This window comes from Siniperca chuatsi, linkage group LG11, assembly GCF_020085105.1.
Source record: "Siniperca chuatsi isolate FFG_IHB_CAS linkage group LG11, ASM2008510v1, whole genome shotgun sequence".
NCBI lineage: Eukaryota > Metazoa > Chordata > Actinopteri > Centrarchiformes > Sinipercidae > Siniperca > Siniperca chuatsi.
The window spans coordinates 83747-104983 of record NC_058052.1 but is presented as its reverse complement, the minus strand read 5'-3'; the positions used below and the strand labels follow the sequence as shown (position 1 = coordinate 104983).

At 39.0% G+C, this 21237-nt stretch overlaps 1 protein-coding gene across 4 annotated transcripts in view; it reads left to right on the top strand.

The window, feature by feature from the left end:
• Window positions 1-21237, top strand: part of vps8 (VPS8 subunit of CORVET complex) — a 110634-nt gene that overhangs the window by 29203 nt on the left and 60194 nt on the right. For all 4 annotated transcript variants that reach the window (XM_044212998.1, XM_044212997.1, XM_044212999.1 and 1 more), the window contains 12 exons: window positions 324-410; window positions 670-737; window positions 3262-3415; window positions 3509-3568; window positions 5362-5469; window positions 6678-6758; window positions 8164-8334; window positions 11432-11506; window positions 14175-14210; window positions 16055-16145; window positions 20379-20425; window positions 20535-20624. In XM_044212998.1, the coding sequence (XP_044068933.1) occupies window positions 324-410; window positions 670-737; window positions 3262-3415; window positions 3509-3568; window positions 5362-5469; window positions 6678-6758; window positions 8164-8334; window positions 11432-11506; window positions 14175-14210; window positions 16055-16145; window positions 20379-20425; window positions 20535-20624 (1068 nt within the window). The remainder of the gene's footprint in view (window positions 1-323; window positions 411-669; window positions 738-3261; window positions 3416-3508; window positions 3569-5361; window positions 5470-6677; window positions 6759-8163; window positions 8335-11431; window positions 11507-14174; window positions 14211-16054; window positions 16146-20378; window positions 20426-20534; window positions 20625-21237) is intronic.

The following is a 21237-nucleotide window of genomic DNA, read 5'->3' as shown; positions in this document are numbered from 1 at the left end:
GCATAATTAAGTACATGTAACTTTAGCCAGATATCATGAACTAAATATGAGAATGAACTAGTTTTAATTTTTTAATAACAGGTAATAGTTTATTAAAAATAATTAATTTTCTGCCAATTAATTTACTCAATTAAACGACTAATAATTTCAGCACTGCATATGGGTCAAAGTTACAAACTTAACAGCAGAATTTATTTCAGTGACTGAAATTGAGTGATTGTAATTGATTCCATAATATTTTACAGAGAATTGTGTTTACTACTTGTACTTTAAATCCTGAACAGTCTTTCTCGCTCCATCTGTCCGTCTGCCTGCATGATTAGATAACGATGTGGGATCTAGCCAATGGGAAGCTTCTGAGAACTATCAATGATGCCCACCCTCCAGGGACAGCTATACTGCATGTGAAGGTACACACACACACACACACACACACACACACACACACACACACACGTACACTATCATCCATTCAGCCACCTCTCTTTAGGAGAGCATGGCTGTATGCTGTACACTCTCTGGCCTAAAAAGACCTTTCCCCATACACAACCATTACTAAAGAAACAGCTTTAAAACAATGAAGCAAATGTACTGAGTGTCACACACACACTTAGAAATTGGTCTTGGTGATTTCTGTCCCTTGTTATTTCCCTGTTTTTGTGTCTCTAGTTCACAGATGACCCAACTCTTGCAGTGTGCAATGACAGTGGAGGTTCAGTTTTCGAGCTGGCTTTCAGGTAAATGACTCTGCTTTAAATTAAAGTAAATGAAAAAACTTTTTTACCCTAAGATCATTCACAGTCTTGGTCCACCACCCCTTAAGCAGTTTGTAACAACCTGTAGTGCTGCCTCAAGGTTAACGAGAGCCTTCACTCGAGGGGACTGTTCCACTTACAATCCGAGTGTGTAGTACTTTGAAACATTTTAAATCTAGAAAAAACGGCTGAAGGATACTGAGACTTCCAGTCACTGAGCTAAGCTAGACAGTTTATACTGATGAGTTAAAGATTACATTGATACTAGAGGTCTGTTCACATTCTCACTCAGATGAATTGTTTGATTTAAATTATGCCTTTATATTGCGGATATCATGATGGCTAGTTGAGAACTAATGTCTGTTTTTATTTTGTTTGTATTAATGATGTTTTATGTTTGTTTCAAAGCATAATGTTTTAATTCACCGTAACTGTTAAAGCAGTAAAATGTAAGGGTTAGAACCAGTGTTCATTTTGGCACCTGAATTTGATGCTGTTTTAGTCTTTTTCTTTTGTCAGAAATGTATATTAGTTTTAGTCAGATTTTAGTCATTTGATTTTTCTTAGTTTTAGTCAATAAAACCTAGTCATTTTAGTCATTTTACATTTTTGTCAGTTAAATTTTAGTCAATTTTTTGTCATGCATTTTTAATTTCTGATTTCTAAGCATTTTGGGGCTACATCTGTGTTTGTTGTGTAGTTACCAGGGTTACAGGTGTTGTTCTCATGTATCGCAAGGTTAGTGGAAAAGGCACTGTTTACTTGTTCACACACAGTGTCCATTAGAGGTGGTTAATTCAGTTCAAAGATTCGTAGTCACTGTAGTTTGTTCATTGTTTTTCCTAAGCTAAGCGGCCATATCAGAACAGGTGGCGGCAGATGAGACTGTTTTACTAATCAAGAGCTACAGTGTGTGATTCTGCAGATGCTTGCAGGTTGTTGATAAGACTTTACATTAAGACACTAATTAGTTCATTTGTCCATTCCTCTGTCTGACACATTATTGTTTAGTTTTTATTTGTTGATGAAAAATTTAATACATTTTGTCATAGTTCTTGTTTTTAAAAGTTACTTTTTATTTAGTTTTAGTCTTGTTTTCCTCATGGGAAAAAAAGGGCGTCAATGAATATTTTTGCCGCAGTTTTTTTAAAATGTGGAACTGTACAAATGTAAGTTACTGTAAAACAATAAACCCTCATGTTTCTATGTTATACTTGATTGTTGTAGCTTGTTAAGAATCAACTCTTAAATACTCATTTTCAGGCTGATTTACCAAAGCAGCTGATGTTACTGGTAGAGTGCAACTAGAGAGAGAATGTAAAAGATGTGCACACTGGAAATAGCTCTCTTGTTGGCTGCTCGTAATTACAGGCTGAACAATATGAGTTGATGCAGAAATAGACCCTTCCTGCCTGGCAAAATCTCATCTCTTTAAAATCCCTCACACCCAGTTTGTAATGAAGGCTTTCTGTTATAATTTAGTAGTCTCCAAGCCCAAGCTAAGATTCTATTCTATTTTCTCAGACTTGACAAAGCTCCTCCAGAGCCACTGAACACAAATTTATGTGCACTGAGTTGTCTTCCACTCTTAGGCATATATACATACTGTATATACAAAATATTTCACACATGTAAAACATAAATTTAACTAACTCATTTTGTTTGTTTTGTAATCCTTTGCATAGTGTGTTTTTATGTAGTGATACTACATGACATTATCTACTTGACTGGCACAACTAGTGTCAATGTCTAGTAGTGCAAGTCCACATTCAAAAGTAAACGGCTTACGATTAGTTATTGTGTGTGCGTGTGTGTGTGTGTCTGTAGTTTGTGTCTGTGTGATAGTTGCATGGTTTCAATTCAATATTGATCAATATCTTTTGGACGTGGACGGTCTTGTATTTTATTGATTAGAATCTCATGTTTCTTGTGTCTCTTGCTGTATTTACTTTAATATAAAGCACATTGAGTTCACCTGTAATGTGTAAGTGTAAGTGTGCTTTTGTTTTTTTTAAAATAGCCTTGCCCAGATTAGTGTTTTACTAGGCGCTAACATTGTTCTATGTTTTATTCAGTATTTATTTATTTATGATTTATGTAACTTGGCTGCTGTGACAATGTATAATCATTATAGTAGTTTAACTGGGACAACAGAATTTGGAAAAATTACAGTGCAATGTGGCTGCTTCACAATACACTAACATGAATGATCTCCCTGTCCTAAACAAAATTGTGTATTGAAAAACTTTCAAGTGCTGAAAAGTACCTCAATATTATTCGAAAACATAGTAAACACAGCCCTTTTGATATCTGCAAGCTTAAAAGTTGTTAATTTTCTCGTTCTACTTTGTCACACCTGTATTGGTAACAAATTCTGCATCTGTATAACAGCTGCCATAGTAAAAGTCATTCTTTTTTTCATTAGCCATCTACCCTTTATTATCTCCTTACTCTCACTCTGTTCTTGTTTTATCTGTTAATGGTATCTGTTTCTCTTTGTTTCCAGGAGGGTGATGGGCATGCGGTCCTGTGACTCTCGATGTCTCTTCAGTGGTTCTAAAGGGGAGGTCTGCTGTATTGAACCGTTGCGTGCTCCTCCAGACTTCAGAGACCATCCCATCACACATTACTCTCTGCTGGCTATGGCCTCTCTGACTAAGGTACACAACACGCACAGCTCTGTTCACAGTGCATCCTCCATCCTCTGCTTATCCACCCAACTATGTTTTTGCCTTTTGGTTTTCTTTCACCAGATTCTTGTCATTGGACTAAAGCCCTCGCTGAAAGTCTGGATGACTTTTCCCTACAGCAAGGTCTGTATCTCTGTCTGCTTGTTCATCTTGTTGTTGTGTGCTGAGGTTATCAGTTAGTGTGAGTTCCTGAATGCACACTGAGTAGGGTTTATAAATTAAAGGGTTCATCTCTACTGATGTGTTGCTTCTCAAACAATGTCTACAGGTAAATTTAAAATATGAAATTTACATCATCATTTATAACATGATCACTGCAGAGGATTGTGAACTTTGTGGGCTCCAAGTTTAACCACAGCAATGGCCTCTTCTTCTGTAGTTTTTTCCTCAATGACACTTTACCAGGCCTTTTTCACTAAAGACATTTGGAAATGTCACAGTAGGAAAAGCACAGGTGACATAAATGGTTGAATTTAGCTGCGGCCCTGGTATTGTGCATGCTGGCTCACTGTCACACTGCCATGGCTTACGGGAAACAGAGGCATCATTAATGTTATTACTAACACCTGTGCTTTTCCTATTATGACAAGTCAACTGTCTACTGTGAAAAAGGCCTATTGCTAACATCCATAAATGTCTGTGATGTTTATTGAAAGGAATGCGATGAAAATAGACTCTGTCAGGTGAAACTAGCCACCTCAGCAGTTAGTATTAATGCATTCACATGTTAGAATAGCGTGGATTTGGCCCAACAATGTAGTGGCTGTCAAAGGCTGTGACACCAACTGCATGACCACAATAGTGCCACATGGAAGCAGTGTTTTCAGCCTTATTTTCACACTATTTCAACTATGAGCATTTGGAAAACTACTTTAAGGGGTTAATTACTAGGGATAGGTACCGAATCCTGGTATTAAACGGGCCCCGGGGCTAAATTATTAAAGACCGTAGTATTGATAAGCTCTGATGTTACCGGTTCTTTTATCGATACTTTGTAGCGTTTTGATGTAATTTATCATCACGCTGCCGCCTCTCCCTTGCTCTCTGTGTCGGGGCTGAGCTCCTCCACATACACACACACAAACACACACACGGAAAACTGAAGTGAACCAGGTGAAGTGAAGATAACTCCAAGATTACTCGAGTTGACGACAAGTACGCTCGTTACTGTAAGTAAGTGTAATAAAACCTTTGTGAGTAAAAAGCCAATACAAACAAGTATAAACATGTAGAAAGCAATATTTTAATCTGCTCTGTCTGCAGTCTCCCATTCACTGCGGCTATTTTTTACGCAAGCACAGCGCACTTATTTGGCTAATAGTGAATTGTTACAAACAAGCTCAAACAAAAGCTAGTATGTAGTCTAACTGTTTGACACGAATCTTAAAATTTGGCAAATTCTTTGGTAAACTTTATGCTGGCTGAGACAAACCAGCCCCTCCTCCCTCTACCAGCGGTACCTGCAGGCAGTGAGTCACAGCAGCAGCAGAGGGAGGAGGACAGAAGAGAGGAGGGACCGATACTGACTGATGTCTGAGTTCTTCATTCTTTCTAAACTTCACTCAGTATTTTGATGTCAGGAATATGATTTATTTTGTTGACATTTTAGATTTGTTTCCAGTGAGATATTGAGTTTATAGTGACTTTGCTGTTGTAAACAGTACTGTTGCTGCTCTAGAAACATTTAGTTATATTTAAAATATTAAATTCTAATCCTGTTCTGAATGTATTCCTTTTTAAAAAAATATTTATTTTAAAAGCAATTATTTAGTAATGAAAAAGAACTGATGAGTATTGATAAAGAACCAAACTGATAAGGAGTATTGATAAGAGTAGTAGTATCGATAAAAGCCGACGATACCCAAAACGATACCCATCCATATTAATTACTGATGTGATGTGTTCTCTTTCACTAGTCTGATCCGTCCAGTGTTCCTCAGCTGGCCTGGCAGTTTGTTCCTGTTCAGAAGACGGTCAACCCAATCCTGGCTTTTTGCAAAGGAGATACAGTCCACTTCCTCCTGGTATCTGCTCAGTCCCATCTTAACTTCAAAATAGAAAAATACACAATTCAAGTCTAGTTGGTATTTTTTTTGTAATTCTTGTTTTTCTTCTGATGTTCTCACAATACTAATCTGAACTACGATATTGTTTTCAGATAATATAATAAAAAAATTTGGAGATGTAAATGATGGGCTATCTTCCGCTTCTACTACTTAGAACCACACTCAGCTGGGGATGAATATTATTATGAATAGATATTGCAATTATCACAGTTTATTTTGTTTCAATATCTGTACTCTCACTGACTAGTTTTTAGGTTTAATTTAGGATCCTAAAGCAGCCAGACATACAAACACAGGTTTAATTACTGTTTGTCTGTTCTGTTCAAACGAACAAATCAGATTTGTTTCTTAAATCAGATCTTTTTGTACTCTGTCGTACCAAACTCAACCTTGGCTGGTATGATGCCTGCTCTGATGCACTTCCGTCACTCTGGATTTGACGTTGTCGTTTTGTGTCGAGTTGCGAGTGACGCAAAAGACACTTTGAAATCAGTTTTGAGTGTCCAGAGCGTCCGGACTGAGACGCATCTGTAGTGTGACTTTAATCCGATTTGCAAAAATTGCATTTCTTGTGGTTTTTTGGTGTCCAGATTTTCTAAAATCAATCTGGATATGCCAAAAAATGGATTTGGGCTGGCAGTCTGAACAAGGCCTTAGAATGAGATGACAGGTGATCTACGTGACTTGTAATGCAGTCTGGTTGTTGGTACCAGTACGGGTTCCAGCCTCTTCATATAGCTGTTCTCTTGGGAATATTCATTTTGTGCATTACAGTTGCATTACATAGAATGGTGCAATACACAAAAATTTGCAGTCAATATGCAGTCACTGCATGTTTTTGCAATGTTTCATACATCACTTAGATAAACCTTGTTTGATGATACACAGTATTGGTGTCCAGTATTATTGAATTACATTCAGTCCTACATTCATCTCAGAATACTGACACATTGCAGTCTCTGTGCTGCAGAGATTCAGAAATGTACAGCATTGTCTTTACCCAGTTAGTTATAGGCGAGTGTTTCCCCACTACGTGGTATTTAATGTAATATTTCCCAGATGTCTGCATGCCAAACTGCTTCAACAGTGTATTCTGAGAGAAATGATCAGTGGGCACAACTGCTTATAGTGTTTGAATGTTCTCCTCTGCACTACTATTTGTTCAGGTAAAGAAGGAGGAGACGGGGACCATCCATGTCATCAAACAAAGACAACTCCACCTCAGCTGTGACATCATTAGCCTGAGTGTAAGTACCTAACTCAAGACACTGGGACAGTTCCAATGCCCCAAATTGCACACTCACATACTTTGCGTGTGTTCCTGCTGAGTCCATAAAGGTTCAGGACTGGTTTAATGCTTAGGGTAGAGTTGGAACTGGGCCACTTGCACATCCAACAGAAAATTTCTTTGCACAAGCCAACAGTTGAGAAGACCAAGCTAAACACCAAATGCCTGTGTGAGCTGAAAAGTCTAGGAAAAACTTTGAAGTTTTGAAGGGAAAATGGAATGCGACAGCCCCCTTTCAAACAATAATTGTGAGCTCTTTTTAAACTGAGTTACAATGGAAAGTGGAGATGTGTGAATGGCACTACATGAGCGCATTCCCAATTAAGGGTCAGAGTGATTAATAGTGTACCCGCTAGCTGGATAGAGCAAATTGAGCTGGATAATGAGTCAGGTTTTTTTGGCTGAAGCTTAGGCTGAACCCTAATGACACAAGGTCCTGCCCACATGGAGCAAAACCCTGCTGCTTCAATGATATGCCCCACTTGCACCGTGACACAGCAATGTTTGGCCATTGTGGCAGCTGTCCCAGGCCCCGCCATGGATGCACCCCACTCCCTTGTGCTAACAGAAGGCCCCGCCTCTGTGACAATGACATTCCTCACCCCTGTAGTAATGATAGGCCATGCACATGTGACAGCGACAGGCCTCCCCCCTCTGCCCACGAGACGGAATCATGCCATGCTCCTCTTACAGCGACAGACCACACCCCTGTGACTGTAACAGGCCTGCCCCCTGGAACAAAGACAGGCCCTGCCTCCTGTGACAACAACATGCCCCACCATCTGTGATATTCATTATATTATATAATATCAGGAACCTTTGATGTTATGGGCCTGTGAATTTTAAAGTTGATTTTGCACTTGGGGAGACATTGAAAGTCCTGTCACCATGTTTTCCATGCCCAATGATGCACAGTTTTATCTTTGTTTCTTCCGTGTCAAACAGTCAATGATGACAAGAAGGGACAAAACAATAGTGGTGAAAAACTGGTTGCCTTCAGTTTGCAACAAGCTCAGTTTGCAAGGGAGGCTGCGTGGGCAGCGTTATATTAGGTATACATTTTAAGATTTGTTTTTGGGGGGGGGGGCATTTTGCCTTTATTTGATATGGACAGCTGAAGAGAGACAGGATTCGAACCCAGGCCACTGCAGTAAGGACGGTGAGATACTGGGGTGCCCCATACATTAGGTATACATTTTGTTTCTTGTCCAACATCTAGCAGAGTTTGTCTCTGTTTTCTTTACCTTGATACATACCAGGGAGGGTTTTCTACCACAGGCATGATCTAACGCCTACATGGCTTATGTGTTTGCTGTTGTGCAAAGTGCTTGACTTGTTCTCCTCTTGTCTCTGTGTCTCTACAGTGGATTAACAATCGTACACTGGTCCTGGTAGACAGCCACGAAAAGCTGCAGGTTGTGGACCGGCCCAGTCAGGAGATTTTGGAGACTCTGGACTTGGAGCAAGTGCAGCTGGTCTATAACAGCCGACATTTCAAATCACTGGCCACTGGAGGGAATGTCTCCCAGGCTCTGGTGAGGGATTAGCTGTTGGGGGACAGGATCAGAGGTCAAACTTCATGTTTATTGGGTCAGGGGTAGAGGTCAAGTTTAAGATAAATGTTCCATATTGGTCTTCACTTTAAAGCAATAGTGATAATGAGTTGGATCTGGAAGGTTAGAGGTTACTGATCATAAATACATGGCTAACATTGAAAACTAATGTGAGTAGTTATTATTTTTATTTAACCCATCATTTAACCAGGTAAAACCCATTGAGACCAGTGAACACTTCTTTACAAGGGCGACCTGGCCAAGAAAGCAGCATAAAAGGTTATAGACAACAACAAATACCACAGAACAACATATACAATATACAGTAACATGTCGAAATGAATTAAAATACCTACGCACAATGACAAGTACCAACCGATTGATTTACCATTGAACTTATAAGTGAGGGGAGCAGAGCACATAAAAGCTTTCTTTCTCAGTTCCGTCCGTACACTTGGAACAGACAACAGGACCGTATCTTGAGATCTGTAACTGTAGCTACAGTAAGGTCTCTGTGCAATCAAAGTACAAATTTATGATGGGAGTTTACCCAGAATGGCTTTATAAATGAACAAATGAGTCTATGAAAGGTCAGAGATGGCCATCCAGCCTTGGAGTAAAGCGTACAATGATGAGTGAGGGCTTTACTTTTGTAACAAATCTCAGTGCACTGTGATATGCAATATCTAACATGTGCAAACAATGTGCAGAAGCATTCACTGTAATGACTCTGGTTAGAAAACAAGACGCAAGACTAAAGTTCAAAAAGGCAATCTTTACTGAAGAGCTAGGCAGTCATACACAGGAAGTCAGTCCGAGGCAAGCAAACAAATCAGACAGGGAGCAGGCAAAATCCAATAATCCAAAGGACGAGGCAAAGTCCAAAAACCAAAGAAACATACACTAGGAATTGCTGGAGAGCAATGAACACACGGGGTAGAACAAAGACAATCTGGCAAAGAGCAGTGAACAAAGGAAGTGTGTGTATATATAAGGGGTTGGCTGAGGGAGAACCCAAGGGCAGTTAACAGGGCGCAGGTGTGGGTGATTAGGGGCAGGAGAGACACGAGGGCAGGGACTGAAATGACAGTAGAGGTGAGTTTTTCAATACAAAACAGGAAACACAATGGGCAAGATTAATGGGATGTTATATTCATGTACAACAAATCACTGTAATCAAGAACCGGTAAAATTGTAGCAGAGACCAGTCTATTTTTGGCTTCAAAGGAGAAACATTTCTGAAATAAAACCCTAACTTCTGTCTCAGCTTTTTAAGAAGATTATCAATCTGAGGTTTAAAGATATTTATAACTGGAGACTACTTCTAACCTCTTTCCATTAGCAGTAAAAATAAGTGTTCACAGGCTTCTCTGGCTTCTTCTGAGCATTTGAAAAGAAGCATTACTTTAGTTTTATCAGCATTTAAAACCAGCTTTAGTTGAGAAAGCTGAAACTATATAATATTAAAAACAGCCTCTGTAATGGAGGAACCAGCATAATATATCACTGTATCATCAGCATAGAAATGAAGGTTGGCGCCATCCATAATGGTGCTATGTCGCTTTCTAAAGCCAGACTGAAAAAGTCCTTCAACTGTTCACTTAACAAGCTGTTCAAGGATCTTAGCCAGAACTGACAACTTAGAGATGGGCCTATAATTATTAATTAAGTGACCTCCCCCCCCTTTCAGCAGCATTTTGGGAATCACCCAAGTGCTTAGGGTGAGGATAAAAATATAGGTAAGGGATGGAGCAATAAAATCTGCAACTAACGTCAAGAAAAATGGCTCTAAGTTGTCTGGACCAGCAGGTTTTTTTAGTATCAATCTTGACTAAGGCTTCATCTACTTCCCCGATAGAAAATGGAGAAAAACAGAAAGGTTGATCTATTCCATTTTGATCTGTGTCACAAACTGTGGTGTTTAAAGATGCAGTGTTGGTGAGCCACAGGACACAAAATAATTATTTAAACAGTTCAACATAGTAGATCTATCCAATACAGTGCCAAGAGTCTGTGGCAATGCAAGGAGGTAACTCATTACTGTTTCCCCTGGCAGATAAAGATTTAATGGCTTTGCAGAATTTCCTGGGATTGTTCAAATTTTCAGTGGTAACTGAAAGATAATACTCAGATTTTGAGGTTTTGATTTGGGAAGTACAGTCATTTCTTAACTTCCTAAACTGAAGCCAGTCTTCCTCAGACCCTGTCTTTCTAGCCTTAGCCCAGGCCTTATTTCTCTTGTGTAGCAGACTAGATAACTCAGTAGAAAACCAGTCATTATCTCGGCCCTCCCTTAAAAAGGCAGTTCATGCTCGAAAACCCTCCAATGTGGCTGAAATACAACAATTCTGCAAAGATGAGTGGGCCAAAATTCCTCCACAGCGCTGTAAAAGACTCATTGCAAGTTATTGCAAACGCTTGATTGCAGTTGTTGCTGCTAAGGGTGGAGCAGCCAGTTATTAGGTTTAGGAGACAATCACTATTTCACACAGGGCCATGTAGGTTTGGATTTTGTTTTCCCTTAATAATAACAAACTTCATTTAAAAACAGCATTTTGTGTTTACTTGTGTTTATCTTTGACTAATATTTAAATTAGTTTGATGATCTGAAACATTTAAGTGTGACAAACAAGAAATCAGGAAGGAGGCAAACACTTTTTCACACCACTGTGTGTGTGTGTGTGTGTGTGTGTGTGTGTGTATATATATGTATATATATAATATTATAATATTATTATTTGTTATTCCAGAATGATGACAATACTAAATGTTGAACTATGATAATAAATTTTTAGATTCAGAGTAGAAATTACGTCTCCTCATCTTCATTCCTGTGTCCTGACCATTACACCATCCTGTTTACTGCCAGAACCTAGACGAGCTAGCCCTACTTAATTACCTCACAGACTGCGACTACACTGTTAAAGATGGGAGACAAAATCGAGAGTCCCGTATTTGTTTAAATATATATTCTAAAGTTCAGCTGAAGCTAATATGAGGCTTTGTTAATCTCTGAGTTAGCCAGTGATAATGCACTTTATTTCCATTTTGACTGGACCTCTGTGTGTCTGTGTTCCAGGCTTTAGTCGGAGAAAAGGCCTGCTACCAGTCAGTCTCGAGCTACGCAGGACAGATTGTCTATTTGGGCACCAAGGTACTGTGTTGTATGTGTGTATTTGTTCCATTTGTTGTCTGTGCGCACACAACAGCTGTGAGCTGCCATTTCTGTTTGTGGAGTTGTCTCTCCCTGGGCATTGGTCAACAGTAATCATTGGTAACCACTTTGAAAAGAAAATGCTGACTATGTTGCAGTGGGAAAAGCAGGTAAAACACTGAAAACCCCTGATATTTATATTTTACTGTGACTTGTAGTATCCAGTAAAAAGACACCAATCTGATGTCTTAGCCAGAGTCAGACGAGAAGACCATAATCAATTTCATCTCAGTGCATCCAGTGCACAGAAGTCTCCTGAATGTATTTAGCCTAGCTTAGCTCAAAGGCTTGAAGCAGGGGGAAACTGCTAGCCATCTAAAGTTTTAAATTATGACTTGATTTAAAACACAGTTTTGTTATTTTTAAACTGTATTTAGGCAAAGTTCTTGTCTGGCTTTTTGTGTAAGGACAATGTGTAGAAACTAATGATGTAATAGGCATACCGTTAAGAATGGTACATGATGTACAATTACAGTTGTAACAGTTTTTTTGTAACAGTTTACAATTACATTGTTACAATGTAATTGCAAACTGTTACAAAAACTCACAATTTAAAGTCCTGTTAATAATGTGGAAAAATGTTGAGCATTTTATATATATTTTTTTTTTTTAGCTTATTGTTGTGCTTTTCAAATTAAGAACAAAACTTTCACAAGAATCAGGACACACAAAAACTACCAAAAAACAAGAAGAAAAAAAACTGCTGTAAGAGTACGATAAAGAATACAAAATAAAAGTAATAATTATCATAATAACAACAATAATAACTAATAATTGAAAATAATGAAAACAAGGGAAAAGAAAAGAGAAAGAAAATGAATTAGTGAATAAAAACAAAACAACAAAAAAAAGGAGGTCACTAGAGCAGTGACCTTTGTTTTGTTTTTTTTACCTTTATTTTATCCACTGGAGCAGTTTGCGGATAAGGGCCTTGCTCAAGGGCACCTCAGTGGTAGTAATGAGGGAGGGGGCAAGCACTGCTTTCTCACTTTCCCCACGAGCCTAAATCACCCCTTCATAGAGATTTTTGTGTGCAGGAGCACCCACTTTGGGAATCACTTCTCTAGAGTGTTGATTTGAAGCTTAAGTCAAAGAGGAGGATGGCGGTATGGGAGTGATCCTAGCAGCACTGTGAGATACATGATCCCTAAACAAATAGAAATTCATCTTTCTTATCAATCTTTTCCAGATGAAGGTAGTTCATTAAATCACACATCCAGTTAATATGGTAGAGTTTCCAATTTAGGAGAATCCACCATCTAGCTGTTAGAGAAGGACATGGCCTTAAGACAACTGGAGAGTTTTGTGTTGTTTGGTGAAAGGGTGGACAAGGGTTGATCACTGAGCCCGGTGCTATAGTTAGGGAATGAAAGATTTCTAGAAAGAAAACAGAGTAAAGCCGAAACATATACAACAACATTTGTCACAGACAGGGTCAGTATCTGGATTAATATGTGACTTGATTCTGATATATGCAATACTGATGAGATGGGGCATCAGACTTGACTCTCTTGAAGGTGCAGTAGTGAAAGTAAAGTAGTTAAAAAAAAAAAAAGGGCCTGCCTGGCCTGCCAGTAGTGTAGGTGCTTTGTAGTGCACTCCAGGTCAAACACAGTCATACACAGTATAAATGCTTATCAAGCATTTATCCATGAAAAACTTAAAATTTACTCAATTATTTGATAGTAATAATAATAATAATAATAATAATAATAAAACTTTATTTAGAGCACTTTTCAAAACAAAGTAAAAAGTGCTTCATAACAAGAGAAATAAAATACCACAGTGAATGATGAAATATAAAGAAATAAAATACATAAAATTCACAAAACAATAAAATAAACAGCCAGTTCAGATAAAATCAGGATATGCTTTCCGATTAAAAAAAAAAAAAAAAAAAAAAAAAAGTGTTTTGAGAAGAGACTTAAACGAAGACACTGACTCAGACAACCTACTTTCTTCAGGCAAGTTGTTCCAGAGCCTCTGGGCCCTGATAGCAAAAGCTCTGTCACACTTAGTTTTCATCCTCGACTCAGGAACAGACAGAAGACCCTTGCCCGAAGTTACAATATATATCAAGTTGTTATAATTATAGTTAAAAATGTTCCACTAAAATTAATAATATATAAACCAGCACATAACGCACTCAAATGCAAAAAGTAACATTTATTATCATTATACCATAGGCAGGTTATTGCATAATCAGAAAATACGCCATGCATCTCAGAAAACTTGCTTATTTTGTAAAATGCCAAAAATCAGGTTTTGGTATTTGTGCAAAAACTCTTGTATTGACACCAATATCAAACAGTTTTGAGTGATACTCTGTCCTAGACCAAACATTTCACACACCAGGCGTTTGTGCAAGTTGCAGTTACATCATTGTAGGCTGTTATACCTGTAAACTAACTTCACACCCAGAATAAAATGTTGCCATTATCTTTCCCAGATATGTTTGTCAGCATTTGATAATGTCAAAGGAAAAGTTTTTTTGTCCATTAATAACCCTTCTCCAGAGAAGCCCACATGCTAAGATTCTGTGTGAAAATTCAAAGTGTCTGGTTTGAGTTTGGGTTTTCTCTCAGTGTGATATTCTCTTGTCTTGCAGTCGGCTCACATCATGGCTCTCAGGAACTGGAGAGAGGTATGTATGATATTTTTTTAAGTAAAGACTTGAGTCTGCAACTGTAGTTCCACACAAATCACTTATTATGAAGAATGGTTTACAATAACTGAATGATTCAGTGTTCTCACTGGTTGCCCGTCAAGTCACGTGTGTATGTGTGTGTGTGTGTGTGTGTGTGTATAAACAGTGGTGTGAAAAAGTGTTTGCCCCCTTCCTGATTTCTTATTTTTTTGCATATTTGTCACACTTAAATGTTTCAGATAATCAAACAAATTTAAATATTAGTCCAAGATAACACAAGTAAACACAAAATGCAGTTTTTAAATGAAGGTTGTTATTATTAAGGGAAAACAAAATCCAAACTTACATGCCCCTGTGTGAAAAAGTGATTGCCCCACCTGTTAAAACATAACTTAACTGTGGTTTATCACACCTGAGTACAATTTCTCTAGCTACACCCAGGCCTGATTACTGCCACATCTGTTCTCAGTTAAGAAATCACTTAAATAGGACCTGCCTGACAAAGTGAAGTAGACCAAAAGATCCTCAAAAGCTAGACATCATGCCGAGATCCAAAGAAATTCAGGAACAAATGAGAAAAAAAGTAACTGAGATCTATCAGTCTGGAAAAGGTTATAAAGCCATTTCTAAAGCTTTGGGACTCCAGCGAACCACAATGAGAGCTATTATGAGAGCCACAAATGGTGAAAACATGGAACAGTGGTGAACCTTCCCATGAGTGGCCGGCCGACCAAAATTACCCCAAGAGAGCAGCGACGACTCCTCCAAGAGGTCACAAAAGACTCCACAACAACATCCAAAGAACTGCAGGCCTCACTTGCCTCAGTTAAGGTCAGTGTTCATGACTCCACCATAAGAAAGAGACTGGGCAAAAATGGCCTGCATGGCAGGGTTCCAAGACGAAAACCACTGCTGAGCAAAAAGAACATTAAGGCTCGTCTAATTTTTGCCAGAAAACATCTTGATGATCCCCAGGACTTTTGGGAAAATACTCTGTGGACTGACGAGACAAAAGTTGAGCTTTTTGGAAGGTGTGTGTCACATTACATCTGGCATAAAAGTAACACTGCATTTTAGAAAAAGAACATCATACCAACGGTAAAATGGTGGTGGTAGTGTGATGGTCTGGGGCTGTTTTGCTGCTTCAGGACCCGGAAGACTTGCTGTGATAAATGGAACCATGAATTCTGCTGTCTACCAAAAACTCCTGAAGGAGAATGTCCGGCCATCTGTTCGTGACCTCAAGCTGAAGCGAACTTGGGTTCTGCAGCAGGACAATGATTCAAAAGACACCAGCAAGTCCACCTCTGAATGGCTGAAGAAGAACAAAATGAAGACTTTGGAGTGGCCTAGTCAAAGTCCTGTCCTGAATCCTATTGAGATGCTGTGGTATGACCTTAAAAAGGCAGTTCATGCTCGAAAACCACAGCGCTGTAAAAGACTCATTGCAAGTTATTGCAAACGCTTGATTGCAGTTGTTGCTGCTAAGGGTGGCCCAACCAGTTATTAGGTTTAGGAGACTATCACTATTTCACACAGGGCCATATAGGTTTGGATTTTGTTTTCCCTTAATAATAACATTCATTTAAAAACTGCATTTTGTGTTTACTTGTGTTATCTTTGACTAATATTTAAATTAGTTTGATGATCTGAAACATTTAAGTGTGACAAACATGCAAAAAACAAGAAATCAGGAAGCGGGCAAACACTTTTTCACACCACTGTATATGTTGATAAGTTTCTTCTTGAGCTCCTTTTGTACTGGAGGTTATTTAGTTTACATCAGTAGACCAACAACTGTTCGCTTGCATTTAAACCATGTTGCTTCTCTGTGTGTCCAGCGTATAGACTGCCTGCTGAAGCAGGAGCATTTTGTTGAGGCTCTCTCTCTGGCCTGGTCCTTTCACGAGGGAACTGCTAAGGCTGTGGTTGGTGGGTATAACTCATATCACACACTCAGCAGCCTGTAAATCAATCTGTCCATCACAGTCACACACAGTAGGTGTTGCCCATCAAGTGTTTGGTTCCACTTCTGTTTACTGACATTGCTTTGTGTTGAAGAGTTTGTGGTCCTTTGATCAAGGAATGTGGTAATATGATTTGTTTAGGACTGATGAATAAAAAACACTCTCTGGTCAGTCTCTGTTGTCTTACAAGAATATCCAGAATGCCTCCCTTCTTTTTAATAACAGGTCATGATTCTCACACATTCTGTAAGTGATTGATAAACTCTTTTACAGACTCATTTGGTCCCTGGTCACATGCGATTATGATACTAAAATTGGCTGTTGGTTTAGCACTTTTCTCTATGAAGGGAAGACATACGCTGTCTAGCCAGTTGTCTCTAGTGCCATCTTGCATCCAGTCACATTTAACAGTAGCTGGAGGCATGGGAAAGAAACCGGAGCTGGTGCAGGAGGTGGAGCAGTACCAACTAGCTATAGTTGGGCTTACCTCTACGCATAGCTCTGGGTCTGCAACCAAACTCCTGGAGAGGGACTGGACTCTCCTTTTCTGGAGTTGCCCAGGGTGAGTGGTGCTGGGTGGGTATGGGGATACTCACAAGCCCCCGGCTGACTGCAGCTGTGTTGGAGTTCTCCCCGGGGAATGAGAGGGTTGCCTCTATGCGACTGCAAATTGCTGAGAGGAAGGCTCTAACTGTTGTTTGTGCTTATGTATCAAAACAGCAGTTGAGAGTACCTGACCTTCTGTCACTGGGTGGTGTCCTGGAAGGGATATTGCCTGGGGACTCTATAGTTCTGCTCTGGGACTTAAATTCTCACGTGGGCAAAGATGGAGAAATCTGGAGGGGGTTGACAGGGAGGAATGGCCTGCCTGATCTGAACTTGAGTGGTGCTTTGTTGTTGTTCTTCTGTGCTAGTCATGGATTGGCCTTAACAAACACAATATTCGTGCATAGGGTGGTTCATAAGTGTACTTGGTACCAGAACACCTTAGGTTATCATCAGATCTGAGGCTGTATGTCTTGGACACTCGAGTGAAGAGAGGAGCAGAGCTGTCAACTGATCACCACCTGGTGGTGAATTGGATCAGATGGTGGGGCAGGCTGCCAGACAGACCTGGCAAACTCAAATGTGTAGTGAGGGTGAACTGGGAACATTTGTCGGAGGCCCCTGTCTGCGAGGTCTTCAACTCCCATCTCCGGTAGAATTTTTTGTGCATCCAGGGGGAGGTTGGGGACATGGAATCTGAGTGGGCCATGTTCAAAACCTCCATTGTGGAGGCAGCTCCTAGGAGTTGTGGTCAGAAGGTCATCAGTGCCTGTTGTGGCAGCAACTGTGAAGGAGGCCGTCAAGCTAAAGAAGGAGGCCTTTTGGGCTTGGTTGGCCCAGGGGTCTCCTGAAGCAGCAGACCAGTACCAGAGGCCAGAAGGGCTGCGATTTAAATCAGGAAATACACACCCAAAACCATGACACCTGCCACTTTATCAGCAGAATAAAGCAACACCAAGGCAGACAACACAGAAATGTTTAGACAATATAAACTCTATAACAGCTGCAGCCACCAACACACATATGAAAGCAAATAGAGAGACTGCAATTCAATTCAATTCAATTTTATTTATATAGCGCCAATTCATAGCAGAAGTTATCTCATTGCGCTTTTCCTATAGAACAGGTCTAGACCATACTTTTTGTAATATTAATTACAGAGACGCAACAAATCCCACCATGAGCAAGCATTTGGCAACAGTGGCAAGAAAAAACTTCCTTTTAACAGGCAGAAACCTTGGACAGAACCAGACTCAATGGTGGGTGGCCATCTGCTGCTGCTGTGTTAGGTTTTGGGGGGGGGGATAGGGTTAGGGAGGCACAATGCAAAGACCACGTAGAATTTATTTATTTTTTATTTTATATAGTAGAATAGTAATTATAGCGTTAATATTAATACTTTAGTAATAATAGGAATGACAGCTATAGGAAGAATAATGTCAGCATCAGTAACAGAGCCAATAACAACTGTAGTTGTATGGCGAACGTGTTAGCAAGAAGTTGCTCACTTTGAGTGGCGTTCGTGCCCATCTAATGAATTCAATTAAATTTTATTTGTATACAGTAGCGCCAATTCATAAGAGAAGCTCATTGCATTTTTCCTATAGAGCAGGTCTAGACCGTACTCTTTATATTATTTAAAGAGACCCAACAAACAATAAAAAGTAGCAATTAATCATGCAATTGAAATCAGACCAGTCCAAGTCCAATATTCACTCTCCCTTTAGCCCTGGTTTGGTCTCTACCAACCCCTGAGATAAAATATCTGGCTTTTCAATTACTAAATGTTTGCAAAGACACAACACAATGTTTTTTTAATAGTAGAATAGTAATTGTAGTGTTAATATTAATAAATTAGTAATAATAGGAATGACAGCTATAAGAAAAATAATGTCAGCATCAGTAACAGAGCCAATAACAACAACTGTAGTAGCAGTTGTTGAGCAGGAACACGGGGGCAGCAGGTGGCCCACAACCTCAGATCCAGACTCTGCAGCTCCAGAGGCAGAAATACCTGCTGAAAGCAACAGAAGGGGAGAGGAGAGAAAGCACAGAACTACAGGAGAGAGAAGATGTTGAGTTAGTAACATGCAGTAATGGGATAAAAATGCATACAGATGGAGAGGGAGAGGAGAGAGGAAAGAGGCGCATCATGTGAAGTCTCCCGGCAGTCTAGGCCTATAGCAGCATAACTAAGTGATGGTTCAGGACTCACCCAAGCCAGCCCTAACTATAAGCTTTATCAAAGAGGCAAGTCTTTAGCCTACTCTTAAATGTGGAGATGGTGTCTGCCTCCCGAACCTAAACAGGGACCTGATTCCACAGGAGAGGAGCTTGATAACTGAGGGCTCTGGCTCCCTTTCTACTTTTGGAGACTCTAGGAATCACAAGTAACCCTGCGTGTTACTGCAAACTGCACAGTTTACAGTTTTGCAATCATATCAGTGGGACTGCCAGATTGGATTAGTGGAGCATCTTTCTTTTGTTTCTGTCTCTCCCTACATTACTCTTACTCTTTGCTATAGGTGTTTTAGTCTTTTTGGTCATTTAAAGTCTTTCTGTTTTTGATATTTGCTAAAATGCATGAACAAGGTGATCACAAGCAGATGATTCAGGTATACAGGTTCCCAGGCTCACCTGACTGATTTAGCAGTCATCAAACAATATATGTCCAGTGTTTCTAACAATCTATCTTTTTTCTTATTACAGCACAAAATTTAGAAATGCAATACTTGATGATTAAGGGACATTATTTCAACCTTAAATGTCAAGTTTTTTTTGTTAATATTTATATATTTATTTATAATGTAATGGATGGGGAAACACTGGGGTGTGGAAATATCAGCTCTGTTATAGGATATTTAAAGGGTAAATTCTTAATGTAAACATTATTTTTAATAATGCACCAAGTTAGAGGGTTCCTTGTACAATTTACAGCATTAGTTCTCTGAGAATCTCTTTCATATCCAAGCTAAATTGGTATTTTTACCCCTAACCAAATCGATATCGAATCGGAAATCGAAACAGGACCTTGTGAAGCGGAATCAAATTGCTTCAGGAAATCAGTGGCGATACCCAGACATGGTGGTGGTAAAAGTATTGGAAAAGATTGAATATTTAACAATTAACATTCATTTCATGATTTATGTGAACTTAGAAGAGTCATTTTACAGAACGTGCAGTTTGATTGTTTACTTCATTCTTTTTTTTGAGTCTCTTGTATAGGATTCACTGGGACTAAATACATTAAACACTGTATCAGTGCATGTTTTTCATGAAATTTCAATGTGTGCTTCAGCCTGCGATTAATTTTGTATAGAAAATCATTAATATAAAAATCAGTTCAAGGTACATTTATTTGTCATTCTACAACACAGGGCTGCACAATGAAATTAAAGTTGTAGCCCCCTTCACACTACACACACAGAACATATATACAAATATTTAAAATTAGAATAGAATAAAAATAAAATATATACAGATATTTTTATACATATATTGTACATATATTTTATACATATATTATACAAAGTAGTTAGTTACCAGTAGTATGGTAATATGCAAAACCAGCATAACAGAAAGACCCATGTCATTTTTTGTTGTTTGCCAGATGAAAAATATGAGGATAATGTGTGACTTGTGTTTATTCCAGGCCTGTTTGGAGATCCAGTGAAAAGGAAGGGAGTGGTAGGTGACAAGGTAAGAACAGAAAACCACTGCCTGCTGTATTAAATCTATCTACCACTGACAGTGTACTCTGACATTCTTGTGCTCATTTTTGAATTTGTACCATTCTCTGTGTGTGCAGATGGTAGAGATCCTTTTCCAGTTTGCAGAGCATGCTTTGAAGAAGTGTCCAGAACAAGGCAAGATCCAAGTGATGGAGCAACATTTCCAGGTAAGCTAACATGCCTTAAAGAACACACCTTACAGTTTCCAGTCTGCCACAGAGTCTGCCCAGTGACAGAATACTAACAGCTGTGCAAATACAGTCGGAAGTCTAGAGAAAATACAGTGTAGGCATATGGCTAACATTGAACCATCATGACTGACAATGGAGTGCTTCAAACAATCCAGCATTGTTTGAAGCACTAGTTCAACATTTTGGGAAATACACTTTCCACTAAGATAAGATGAATATCAATCTCATGTTTGCGTGTTCAAAAAGGAGCTACAAGGTACAAGGCTAAGACAAGGAACAAGGTAATTTATTTATCATTTTACAACACAAAGTTGTATACTGAAATGAAAGTTTGTAGTCCCTTCATGCTACACACATAGATCATAACAGATCATTACAATACATTTATATTAGAATAGGGTAACATAAAATAAATAAAAGAAAACAATATATACAGTTATTTATATACATATATACAAACACGTATTACACCCAGGAAATAATTCTGCAGCGCATTTGCGTTTGGCGGAATGTAAACAGCAGATAGAGCTAGTGATGATAATATGGTTTCCATCTTCACATAAAAAGCTCAACATTTGTGAGACCGTGT